Genomic DNA, 14,214 nt, shown 5'->3' with positions numbered 1-14,214 from the left:
CACTCAAAACACTTGAAAGTATCGACATTCGAACCGATTATTTTTACGGGTTTAAGTGAGTAATTCACTGATTATGCTACAAACAACAGTTCTTTTTGGGGTTTTGAACAGTTATAACGACTGATTCATTTCAAATTTCGAGCTGGCACTCTTCGAGTACTCAGTAGTTCGGTTTAAGCCCGAGCAGGCAGCGCAGTGCTCGCTTAAAATCACAAATTCAGTGAATATGCCGTATGATTTTAATCGTACTTCTTACGTCAATGGTAATCCATGCTTCATTTTTATGGAAGATAACCAAGATAACCAACCAATGAAGAGAGTGGTGTGGGAGAATTACGACTTCAAGATGAATGAGTTCTATACCGAAGACTGGTTATTTTGCTTCCAAGACCAGTGACAGATCCGTTCTTACAAACTGGAAACAAATTAGGTGAATTTGTTGATGATGTTGATAGATCCAAATTTATCAATAGGTGCGAGACGTGATCAGGCTCTACGAAGTTGTATTTCTAAACAAACCAGATAACCTTAAGTAACCTTGGAAAATTTTAGTAACCTGTGACGACAGTGGAAGGGCATTTTGACGTAACACAATACTGGCAGTGCCTGACGGCGCATGAGCAGCCTTGCGCATTTTTCTCTCGTTTCCACTATCTGTGGAGTATTCAAAGCTAGCCCCACACGGCCCACTCTTCCAACTCGCAAGCTCAAGTTCACCAGCTGCTCTGACCAACATCATTTGCTGTTTGTGCAAAAATCACCTCATTATAATTTAACCGACAATGTCGCAGAAAACAAAGTTACTCGCGGCTTCGTTCAATTGTTTAAAAATCAGCAACCATGCTTACGCGACTTCGCTCAAAAACATGTAAGTTTATCTAAAATATTTCTAATTCTCGTAATGCATAGTTGGCATACTACATTTGACCTTGACACATGATAACGATGTTCCGGTGGGGAAATAAATCGATCGTTATATTCGTTGATTAGATTGTCTACTTGCCGATCTACAGTTCATATTTTATATTAATGAAAAAAATTTCTACTCCCTTCATTCTTCTTCTCTCTTTTCCTCTTCCTCATTTTGTTACTAGTGTAAAAAAATTAATAGATTTTGGCCGCAAAAGTTGAAATATTACTTCATCTACTATGAATAGATGAGACATTAATAATCCCGATTTTTGCCATTGAAAAAATCTACAATATTTCACCTGGATTATGTGTCCGAACGAAATTATGTAACTGCAACATTTTTATTCAGCCGTAAATACAGGCAACATAAATTGGGAAATATATTATATTATTACAAATATTTTCCAGCTAGTGAACTTATTTAGAAAGTTTTATTTTTCATACCTACAACAATAACACAATATTGGATCAGAATTACAGTTTAGAAATTTTTTTACGCTCAACTTATTCCAAACCATTTCACTAGTGCACAATTAATTCTTTGTACAAGTTTTCCGAACTTGACAGATATAATTTTCATGACACTGGGACTTGGCTATAATTTAGATTTAAATTTCGGAAAGTAACTGATAAATGTAGAACAAAACACAAAAAAAAGAAATTTCCTCTTTAGTTTAAGTAGCCAGCATGAATTTCATATGTATCATCCTTACCTCGGATTCTTTTCCAATATGGATTACATAACAATATGGATCCCAGATCAAATCCATTGTAAATCTTCTATTGGCTGAATCTGAACATGCAGCATAGTCATAGATTAGATTGAATATGATAGAATATTATCTTTTGATAAGAGATAGATAGACAGATAGATAGAGGGCTTATTTACCTTGGCAGGAGTCCCCGCAGTAGTAAAGTTCGTAAAAATTGAATTCAAAAATAATTATAGTAATAATGAATTAATGAAAAATTTAACATATACTAGATGACGAATAAACTACCTAAAGTGAAATAAAGTAATATAGAATGAAAAGAGAGAGCGATAATTTGAAGCGAGTGTGATGTAGATTACTATGTTTACGGTCAAAGGTTGAGATAAAAATTTTATCGCATGAAGACATTGTATAGAGTTTTCAATACTACAAAAGTCATAGGTTTTCTAGTTATAGATTTAGACAACAGGTATTTGAATGTGTCTGTAAGCTGATTTTAATCTAGTTTATTGTTTTTGCACACAGTGCGTGGTGGGACAAAGTTGAGATGGGGCCCCCTGACGCCATTCTTGGTGTAACGGAGGCTTACAAGAGGGACAGTAACCCTAAGAAGATCAACTTGGGAGTCGGCGCTTACCGTGATGATAATGGAAAGCCATACGTACTGCCCAGCGTCCAAAAGGTGCGTCCGAATGATGGTTTAAAACTTTTCTGTTCGATTTTGTACACTTTCTTACATAACAGAAGTTTTCATCTTTGACAGGCGGAGCAAATTATAGGATCGAGTGGGCTCGATAAGGAGTATTCGCCGATTGGAGGAAACCCTGAATTCTGCAAACATAGCATCAACCTTGCACTTGGCGAGAATAGCGATATAGTAAAAAACGGCTTGGTGAGCATAGAAAGTAGAAAATAAGTTTTCACAGTCAGAGGATTTATTTTTCAGGAATTGTTTTTGACAGAATAAATTGAAAAACAAAACCCTGGTGAACCGAATTCCGTTCTCTATTCTCAAATCTAGTTTTATGTAACTGTTTTTGGTTAATGATCATTAGTATACATCTAACGCTTGCATTATTTTTCAGAATTCGACCGTTCAAGGAATTTCTGGTACTGGGTCTCTTCGTATCGGTGCAGCATATTTGGGAAATTTTTTCCCTGGCCATAAGGATATTTATTTACCAGCGCCAACGTGGGGCAATCACATACCATTGTTCAAACATTCTGGTTTGAATGTCAAGACCTATCGATACTATGAGCCAAAAACTTGCGGGTTTGATTTCCAGGGTGCCATAGAAGATATATCTGTAAGTTGAATAAAAAATTTATGCAGATACTGGGATCTGTGGCGCGGGCCTGGTTAGCAGATAATGGTGTCGCGCCTGGTAATCAAACGATCGTTTTGGATCGATTTTACAGGAATTGGGGAACAGAAAATACAATGCAATTTATTTTCCATGCGGACGTTTATAAGTTAATCTACGGTAAAATCAAGGATAAAAACGACTTTTATAATTACATACAAAGACTCAGTTGTTGTCGTTACTGCAAGATGCTGCCTTCTGAATTAAAGAATCCCAATCTATATCATCATTCGATATTTAAGAGGATGATAAAGTCAGCCCTTACCAACTGCGTTGAATGTCACGTATTTTGACTATTATCAGACCTTACGCATCACTGATGTGAAAATACCGCAGTCAGTGCAATTCTACATACAATGCCGAATATAACGAACTAAAAAAGTTTGGTTTTATGCAACTGTAATGCTAACAAATGTACTCCTATAATTGAATTACCACTTACTGCAGAAATACATTTCCTAGGGGCATTTTCACAGGAATCCAAAAAGCTTTTAGGCAGTTTCGTTCGGCATTGCATGTAAAATTGCACCAACTGTGAAATTTTTGCATCAGTGTTGCATAGGCTAGGATAATAGTCACAAAATAAGTAACATTTTACTCATTCGGTAAAGATTGACTATAACATCCTCTTAATACTACCAACTGTTGGGAGTGGATAAAAATTGCGTTTCTAAACAAAGTTTAAAATATTAGTTTGTGTATCAGGGGCGGAAAGAAGGTGATTAGGAGTATGATGCGAAGGTGGTGGTCAGACGAGTGAAATCACCTTCCGTCCGTAATGCACACGATTTTACTTGTCCTAGTTCCTTCAGAAATTGCCGTTTGACGCGTTTGAATCAGGCTGACGAAATTGGCGAATTTGCGCCCACTCCACATTAGTGAAATGCAGTTTTCCGAGGGGGGGGGGGGGGGGGGTCATACAGAAAATAATAATCACTTTTGTATGCAACCGTTTCTTTACAGAAAATTCCGGAGAAATCGATAATCCTGTTCCACGCGTGTGCTCATAATCCAACCGGTGTTGACCCTAACCCTGAACAATGGGCTGAGATTTCGCAAGTCGTCCAGAAAAAAAATCTTTTCCCGTATTTCGACATGGCTTATCAAGGTTTTGCTTCCGGTAAGAATACAGCAAAATATTCCTACCCATACACAGTGCTCTGTACCTTTTAGTGTATTTAAATACAAAATTTGTGCAACGTGTTAATTCTATTTGGATTTCTAGGTGATGTTGACAGAGACGCTCATTCCTTGAGGCTGTTCATCAAGGATGGACACAACCTTTGTATATCTCAATCGTATGCCAAGAATATGGGATTGTACGGTGGGCATCTTGTTAAATTTTCACAGTCTCACGGGAAATTCACAATACAGATTTTAGCATTTCCTGCTTACATTTTCAGGCGAACGTGTGGGTGCATTTTCGTTGATTACGTCTAGCAAAGATGAAGCCGCGCGCACGATGTCGCAAATTAAGATTTTGATCAGACCGATGTACTCGAATCCGCCAATACATGGTGCTCGCATCGCTACTACGATTTTGGGCGACCCGAGTCTAAAAAAACAGTGGCTTGTCGAATTGAAGGGCATGGCCGACCGAATTATTTCAGTGCGTACACAGCTCCGTGATAATCTTAAAAAAGAAGGTTCTACGCGTGACTGGTCGCATATCACAAATCAAATTGGAATGTTCTGTTTCACGGGACTCACGCCACCTCAGGTTATTATTAATTTTCATCGAGGTCGACTCCTGATATTATGAGAGATAAACAAATTGACAAATTAATAACAATGTATTTATTTCCCAGGTTGAAAATCTTACCAAGAATTTCAGTATCTACCTGACGAAGGATGGCAGAATATCCATGGCTGGTGTTACCTCCAAGAATGTGGAATATCTTGCACATGGCATCCACGAAGTTACAAAGTGAAGCGTAACGTGCGCTTCGTAACTTGCTGCTGATGTTTGAGAAGAGATTAAAAATTTAGAGAATTTAACTTTTTTTTTCTTTTACCATCAATTCCTCGTAGATCAAGGTGAACATGATAAAGATTCCAATTCATCACATTTACTCTACGATGATGATGTGCATTTTATGATGAAAATAAAGCATTTATATCCATTTCGAACGAATTTCAAAACATCAACTGCAGGCAGTTTGGTGAAGACAAGTAATTTCTATATTCGATCGTGTAACACATACATGCAATGTGTAGAATAAAGTTGTCATATTTTAATTGCTTTTTCTTCAAAATCTTTCAGTTATCAATTTCAATCCCATCAATAGTTCACTCTATATTTTTCACACAACTGCCATACGGACAGCAATGTCCTTGGGCAACAAACAGTTTTGAAACAAGACCTCATCCCGGAGGCCAAGTTATTTCAGTAATATCTGGCTTTGCCTTACCTCGAACGATAAAAAAAAGATCCGTCGGTAAACCCGTTTTCGCCGAATGGTATCCAGTACCGTTCAGCGGTAACGTAGGGCTTATTATTTGAGTACTTTGATTATCCCACTCGGGGCATAAAACAGACAGACTCTTGTAGTGAGTAAAATTCCACGTTACAGCATCACTTTCATGTAATATAGTATTTTATATGTGCTATACTTGCAGAAGGATTTTTACTGCAAAGTAAAATGTGTACAATATAAAAATGACTCGGTGGGTAAGCTCGGTCAAATTATCGATAGGGTAGAATCAGTATCTGTTCGTCGTGTGATACATATATCATGTAGGTATATATATAGGCCATAGCCTGCGAAATAAGCAAACTTATTATAGTGGGTTATGAAACTAGACGTTGTGCGCATTCCAATAAAAGCATCCGACTACCGGGACTGTTCAACATTAGGTTTTATGTTTGGCTGCTGGTACACCTACCTTCATTGGAAATAGCATTGCGGAAACGAGTATATCCGGTCAAGCTGAGTCAGAGTAAACATACTTCTGTGCAAATTTGTGTCGGTAACTCTCGACAAAACTCTGAAAAGTATGTCGGAAAAAATCCGTGAAATGGGAAGAAATTCTCTGTGAATGACCGAGTTACTGTAACTTAAAACTGTACGACTTTAATCAAGAAATTTATAGAAACAATGAAGAATAACTCGTCTAATTTCACAGAAATGTAGTAGAACTTTATAGTAATAAGTCAGAAAACTTTATTCAGCGAAAGCTGCGTTAATATTTTGAATTTTTAATAATCGACAGGTGAGGCGAAGAATAAGGAATTGTAGTTTCTCTGAATTGCTTACTTGATTTACGTTAAATCTCATCGGAGTTTTATTCCGTTGAAAATAGTCTTATAATCAGCACGTACAGATATTTAACTTTTTCTTGAATTAGTCTTTTCGCTACGTTAAATCAATATTTGTTCAGAAATGTAAATTACATAGATCGAATATTCATCGAGAGTTTTTTTTTATCGTCAAATAAACTGTCAGTTGAACAGGAAATCATGAGAAAATGTTATTAATTGAACCCTTTAAATTGGAACCTGCCCCAGTAGTGGTCGTCGAATCATAAACTTTGTGTACATTCAGGCTTTCATCCGTCACTTTCTAAGATGAGTAAATCGGCTGTTAATTTCACTACTTTTAGTAATTTGTTATATCGAATGAGTGACTGCTAACGCAGAATTCATGGTAAAAAAATATTCCTTGAAAGTTGAGAACCTTCCTCTACATTAATACTGTACATTATAACAGTCTCAGTAATAAAATTATCGTCAGAACGTCTTTAAGATAGCGAATTTGGGCGAAATTGATTTTGTGAACAAATGACGAACGTCTGTGCGCTTGATTGGATAAAAACATTCTCTGGGACTCGCGTAGCGGACGGTTATAACAAAGAGACGCTGTCGTTCTGGAGGCGAGCTTTGATGATAATAAATATAAAGGGTGGAAGCACGTATTCGAACGCATGGTTCGTGCCTTGCGGCAGCATTGGCGGTGCCTCCAGATCAGCCACACGGCACGATTTCGTCTAATTGAAGTAACCACAAGGCACAGAGCACCGCGGTGCCATGGAAGAGACGGTAACAGTCAGCGAGCGACCGGACGATCTTCCGTAGCAATTCCTTCAAATGACTGCCTCTGGTTCTTCTTGGGCGCAACTAACCACTCCCTTTGTCCTAACCCTTCGCCTCGGCGTTTCTGCGATCCGCACGTGCCGTCCGACGCGATTTTATGAAAAAAATAGTGAAGGAACGATTCCTCATTCTTGTTCATGTCTAATGACAACTCAATTGTACATTCCTATCACTTTAATGCGATATTCTTGATGAAAATTCAATGCTACAACGCCTACAACACTTAAAAGAGTTCTCTTATGCAGTTTTCAGTGATCTACAGATCGTTTTGGACCGTTAATGAAATCAGTAGTGATCGCTTGACACTGGTATTTAATAGTACCTAACAGATTATTTTTGTGGTAAAGTATCGAAATCAACCTAATTTAATTCTTGCGATCGATAAGAAATTGAGTGAAAAAGAAGGTTAGCTGTGATTCATCGAAATTAAAATTTATCGACAACAAACTCGTAATGTGTAGCCCAATGACAGACATATTAGGCAATAGTATATTCTGTAACAAGTGGAGAAAAGTCGATGCTGTCATCATACGAGTCAAATATAGCCTATTCGACGTGTCATACACGATGTCATTTGCAACATCTGCGTGGAAAGTTTAACTTCGAAGCACCATTGAAGGCGTGTAAAGTTGAGGTGATGTAACTTATACTCAACGACACAATGCGTAAAATTGAGTTATTTGAAACTGCACATGCGCAAATTAAATCCTTAGTGTGAAAAAAATATATCATATCAGTTATGCCCATGTGCGGACATCGCTTTTCAATACTGTTCAGAAATCGGGGAACTTTACGCACACCCCGCAAAGCTTCGAAAGTCAAAGCACAATTGAAATGTTTTTTTCCACATTTTCGTTTGCGCATGTGCACTTTCGAATAACTCAATTCTACGCACTGCGTCGTTGAGCTTAAATTACGTAATATCAACTTCGCGGGCTCTCAGTGGTACGTTCAATTCTTCTCGAATTAATCTTTCCCCGTAGGTATTGTAAAAAAATGTCGTTCTTCTTAGGTGCGAATAGGCGATATCTAATTCGTGTGACGGCAGCATTCGCCTTCGGTTCCTGCCGAACGCCGCGCTTGTTCAGATATCGCCTATTTTTAGCACGTATCACACAATATACTATTTCGTCTCCAGGAAATACTTTTGTGATTATATTCAAGCTGATATGTCCAAAATTTTATTTGATAGTAATCACATATTCGGGTGAATTCATTGACTATAAAACTTGAGCGCATCTACGTTGTGTATATGTACTCTATGCTCTTCGTTATTAGACATCACCATCTTGGCTGTTGTATCTTTGGCAGTAAATAAATCATTAAATGTAGTTATAACACAGAGTAGCGAGATTTCACTTGTGTCTAAAATCAGGACGTTCAGTTGTAATTTTCTTTTGGAGGATATCGTATATCGGGTTATATAACAATGTAGAAATAGGTAGCAGAGATCACTCGGCGAGGTGAAGAATCTGAATCGGTGATTTGAGTCGCGGCGAGATATTTGGGCGATTATATGATTGAGATTAACCTTCCTCTGCGACGGATAGACGCACGGATAAGTACATTCGATGGTTCGTGAATGTGTGTAGAGTTCGCTCAGAAGCACCCCGCCGCGAGCTGTATAGGCGCGAAGCATCCTGTTGCACAAAACCACGGCGCATAGGTTCGAGCAACAATAAGAAAGGTTGCATTATAAAGCAACCCATGCCCACCTGGAGACATCTAGACGGGGGGTCGGCCGATCCGTTGACACAACTCATTTTTACGCGGTGTCCCACGCACGATGGGCGGCCGGCCACTCTAGCTGGTCACACCAGCCTCGAGTGTTTATACAACCGGACTGACTGAGTAATGGTGTGAGATCTGTGGCATGTCATAGGGGGCGCTGTATCGCTCTGTACCATCTGAGTCGCCCGCGGTGCGACTCCTCACTAAACTCAAGAGGGGGGAAACCCTCCGAAGGACATCTTCTGGCCCACACATTGCCTTAGCATTCTATTAGGATGCTTCAACGGTTTATTTCACGTATATAATGCATCTATTTATGGCGCGTCCTGCGCCTTCTTCTCGTTATCCCATGACGCCTGCACTCAAAATGCTGTCGGGCGAGTTTCTTCTGTCAAGACGATTTCGGATTTGCCTGTTTTACCAACAAAATCAGCATATCGTATTTTACCCTTTTGACTCCTAAGTAACGAAGGATCTTCAAAGTTTGAAAACTATGTCATACTGCTTCGTGGTTATCAAAAAGAGTTGGAAGATTGTCTTTGTAAGGTACTAGCAGGCTGCTATTTTCGTAAATTCCTCGAACTTTTCTTTGATGACTAAAAGCGCGGGATCATAAACCGGCCGAGTTTTAGAAATCTAGGACGACTTTTGCTGAATTGTGTCGTTCAACTTGTGGGTTCGATATTCTACTAACGGACGAATTCGTACTCTAACCTTATAGATGCATTAGTCTCATCTGATTATAGTTACATAACACCACCTTGCACGAAATGAACCTCTGACATACAATGCATCAACTCAAATGAAACAATCAAACCGATGCAAAAATGGAAACGTACATATAATCGTACAATAATTGTACATGCATTTAATAGCTCTATGGATGGGGCTCTGATGAATGGTCAACAGGGCGAAACTTTAGGGGTTACGGAGTCCCCCCGGAAGCCATAACAATTCAATTAATTCGGTGAGTGGGTATATACCAGCGTTTGTATATTATTGCTTGCGCGACGTAAATACGGTCGCATTTAAACCAATCGTGTTGTTGCTCTTTGCTGAACGACCAGCAGCTTCTCTTATCGTTTAATTACTGTTAATCAACATCGTCTGGGTATTTATAAAGCGAGTTGCAGCTTTTGAAATCAAGTTGCTAGACGAGACGAAGGCTTTCTGGGTCCTGCGCAAGAAACTCGAAAGGACCGCTTCAAACATATATTTTGTAGTTTAAATAACATTATCCACAAAGTTACCGCTTTAAACTTGCACACGTAGAATAACGACAACTGTACTTTCCAAATTATTCGTTGCAGTATTTTTTGTATTTAGACGAGTTCAAGAAAATTGAAGACTTGCTGTATTACTTGTCACTCATCATTCAGAATGTTTCCTTTCCGTGAAATGATGAGTGGTGTTAAAATCGGAGTATTTGAGACGTAAGCGTTCCTGAAATCTCCAGATTCACGTCACCGCGACAAGCCCACAGACAGAGGGAGACAGAATATATCCTTCAATGATGTTTAGGCGGCGAGATAACTCGCCGGGGGAGAGACAGACGGGCAGGCAAGCAGGCAGTCAGGCAGGCAGGCAGGCAGGCTGGCTGGCGGATGGACAGATACACTCGTCTGCGTGGTTGTAAAGCCTTAACTGGTGGGATGGGTGTGCTGCAGTTCTTGGTACCGCCGACACTGTCGCCAGTTTGATAAGCGAAGTAGGCAGTAGGTAGCTGGCTAGCTGTAAGTGGCACGTGTCCTGTATCTCCTTGTTCATAGAGCTCAGTGGCTCCTCTTTTGAACTTGGCCTCATAAGTGCGGTCGGTTAGATAAATAGGAGACGTCAACCAGTAGCGAGTCTGCCATCTTCTTCACGATAGCTTCACGGGCACACTTTTCATTCCCGGCTTTCTCAAGAGCAAGGATTACCTCAAGCATTTTGTTACATGCACTGAACGATACTCCCACGGCGATTATGAGTCAGAACTTGCCAGTCAAGTGTAGTTCTTTCAACGAAAAGCTTCGCTCTCAGAACAGATCGCGAACTCTGATAAATGTTCGGAATTCACTAGAGCTCATTGTTTTCAGGTCTAGAGAATCAACTTCGACAAACGTCGGGTATTCGTTTGGACATGTTTGTACGATCAAGGTTCTGTTCGGTGATATTCCAAAAATGAATCGCTGGAATTCGACGGCCTTTGTTGCAGTTCCTTTTAACACGGAACCGATTGGATTTTGACCAAAATCAACGCAGTTATCCCCAAGTTATTTACAAAATTGAAATAAAGTTCTAGGACTGGTCCGTTCGGGCTATCCAATTTATCTTCCTTAGTTTCTTTGCTGTTCTACTTCCAGATCAAATTTGAAACATCCTTCGTAGCTTGAAGTCATAAAATTTGATAGTAGTTGTGAATTTCAAGAAACCTCGCAATATGTTCGAGAGTCATATTTCACGTCCACCGATTACAGAGATCATGGTAATACTAGTCTTAGGTATGATGCTTAAGAAATCTACAGATAACAAGCGTTAGCGTAGGAACAAACTCATGCACAGTGGCAACGTGGGTGGCTGGATTTCGGCTGCTGATCAAATTCTAGTTACTAATGCCATTGTGGGAAGTTGTTCGTCGGTGGTTCGAAGGTGATCGATCACACGTACTCACGCGGCCATTTAGGAGAACACGAACACGAATGCGCGCAATGCGGTATCTTCATCCATTGAGACTGTACAGACGAGTTTTGTTTGGTGTGGGTGTCCACAAGCGGTCGAGGGACGAACGATGCACAATACTGAATACAGAGGTAGGTACCTGCGCCGTCAGAAAATGCCAGATCGGCTAACGATGATCCGACAGATCGACATCAGCCTCGCTACGTCCAGCTTGCAGGCACTGAATTCTCAACCCTGATGGGCAACCGAGTGCGCGACAAGTAATGACGTGATTGGGATACTTTCAGATTCGACAAACTCATTCGACAACCCGGGAATTGAATTTTGTCTGCTCACCGTGGTCAGGTAGATTTCATCGACAAATGAAACAAATGATTTTTTTTGCGTCTCGAATTCGTAAACAAACTTAAGTGTCGTGTGGTAAACGCAATCATATTGGATTCGATTCTGCATTCTCGTTTCATCGCAAATTTTGTCCGATAGTAAATTTTCTGCAAAATAAAGTTTCTAGTTTAATTTTAAACGATGGAACTAGATAAATAGAGATTCGAATTTCATTTTTAAGTTTAAAAAATCGGTTATTGCTCCAGTAAATTGATCATTCAAAGAAAAGTTTATTAAAGTTGTACACAAAGTTCTTAAAAGCTGAGAAAATTTCACATAGCTATATGTATAGTTGAAGAAATTGTAAATTATTTGAGTATAAAATCGTCTTCACTTGTATTTATTCAACAGAAATGCCTCAAAGGCTAGTGCTTTAATCATAGGAGACATATATCGCTAATCCGCACTTGTGCCGCACGTTATTTTTCCCAACACCTGTGAAGGAAAGTTTGATTTGAGAAGCATTGAAGGTGCCACTGACAGCGTGTAAAATTAGGGTGAAGTAACTAACGCTCAAAAATAAAGTGCATAAAATTGAATTATTCGATGGTGCACATGCGCCAAAGAAAGTCATTGCTTGTAAAATAAATATATATAGCAATTTAATTGTGCACGTGCGCCTACATTGTTTTACCGCTCTGTTCGGAAATGGCCTACTTTACGTACGGTCCATAGGATTTGAAAATCGAAATTTCCCAACAGGTGTTGAAGAATACTTTTTTGCCTGTAGAGATTTCGAGGGTGCCCTATTACCGAACAGTGCAGAAAAACGACGTTGGTGCATTCGCACAACTGGAGTGCTTGATTTTACACAGTGGGGCATTCTTTGGTGCATGTGCACTTTCGAATAATTCAATTTTGCGCACTGTGTTATTGAACGTAAATTACCTAACCTCAATTTTACGCACTGTCAGTGACACCTTCTTTGTTTCTCAGATCAAAGCATTCTCCATAGGTGATGGTAAAAAAGCGTGTCTTACACGCACGTTTGGGAGAAATATGACTGGTACGATGGCGGCAATCGCCCTTACGGCTCACGCTGCAAACTTCTCACTCATCGGAAATTACCCACTTTCCGTAACTCTAATACAATATACTATTTTTACATGAAAAAAGCTAATTTCTTGCATTGTACAAAAGGAAAAAAAACTTTGATCACTTCCAACACATTCTCGCTTCAGATTGACCGAAGGGTCTTGAAAAAAATGTTTAGTTGTAACGAGTAATTTTTTTCCTTTCATTGTGAGTGTATAGGATCAAACCATTTGTGTAGAACGTATTGCTATTGGCCTCACTGCAGTTACCTTGTCGAGTGCAGAGTGCTTCTGAAGAGGATATTTACACACGTTGGAATTTATGCTAATAAGCTTCTTTGCGTGGAAATTCTCTCTCGAGAAGCCTTCATGTTCCGACTGAGTTTTCAAGAATTCTTCAGGTACGGTGGATTGTCTTCTTTCTTGCGTATTTACCGCCCCTAAAACTTTTAATGCATGACAGAGACAAATAAAATTGCATTGAAGTGTTTAATAGTGGTTCCTTGCATGTTCTGACATTCGAGAGCATATTGGACGTTACGAGAGAACTCCGAAGCGTCGGTTACATTATCGCTGGTACTTATTCTCCATACAACATTTTGGAATTGCTCATTTTAATCCAAATTGTGCGGTCGCGCAGCGAAGAGGCCACATGTTGTGGTGATCCCCGGTCGTCATTACCAGCCCTTGGCATGGCGTCATATGGCGCCCCCGAAACGCACCGGCTAGTAGCTTGTCCTTATTCCTTTCACTGCAGCGTTACGACACTGTCACTACACCCTGTACAAGCCTATAGGTTATACCCACATAAAGCCCTTCTGATAAACCCGTCTCTCAGCCCCTCGCGTGGTCTCATCAACCTGATAACCCTCTCGAAGCGCGTGTCGCCCACTCACAGTGATTGCCTCGCTCCTTTTCCTCATCCCGCCTTCTTGTTCTTCTCCAAACGCACCCTCTTTCACCTTTTGACCGCTTAAGGGGTTGTTGGACCCTGAACCTTCAGCGACGAATTTGGAAAATCGTATCGTTAGTCACTTCCACATTTTCCGCGAGATAATGTTATTGCCTCGGTGAACTTAAATATAATGTCAAACATGATTTGCTGAATCCGTAGGTAAGACAGAAAGCTTTGACATGTCTTCCGATTATCGATCGAGAAGTTTTTTCATAACTCTAAAGGAATCTCAAGATTACAGGTCATATGTATAATGAGGATTCTAATAGTGCGTTCTGGCACTATTTTCACCGAATATTAAGACCAGAGAAAGATTCACATTCACAGGCAAAGTATTGCCAGATCACAATGATTATTTGCTAACGCA

General features: G+C 39.7%; 1 protein-coding gene and 1 long non-coding RNA gene across 2 annotated transcripts in view; one reads left to right on the top strand and one right to left on the bottom strand.

Annotated features, from left to right (window-relative positions):
- LOC124297607 (uncharacterized) overlaps positions 1-14,214 on the bottom strand; it is a 64,034-nt gene that overhangs the window by 15,999 nt on the left and 33,821 nt on the right. The gene's annotated exons all lie outside the window — the stretch shown is intronic.
- LOC124297600 (aspartate aminotransferase, mitochondrial) lies at positions 584-5,227 on the top strand. The gene is made up of 8 exons (XM_046748807.1): positions 584-868; positions 2,151-2,307; positions 2,389-2,517; positions 2,711-2,932; positions 3,953-4,109; positions 4,215-4,313; positions 4,393-4,709; positions 4,798-5,227. Exons 1-8 carry the CDS (start codon positions 783-785, stop codon positions 4,918-4,920), a joined length of 1,290 nt encoding a protein of 429 aa, XP_046604763.1. The 5' UTR covers positions 584-782; the 3' UTR covers positions 4,921-5,227.

Source organism: Neodiprion virginianus, chromosome 2 (genome assembly GCF_021901495.1).
Source record: "Neodiprion virginianus isolate iyNeoVirg1 chromosome 2, iyNeoVirg1.1, whole genome shotgun sequence".
Lineage (NCBI taxonomy): Eukaryota > Metazoa > Arthropoda > Insecta > Hymenoptera > Diprionidae > Neodiprion > Neodiprion virginianus.
This window is presented reverse-complemented; position numbering and strand designations above follow the sequence as displayed.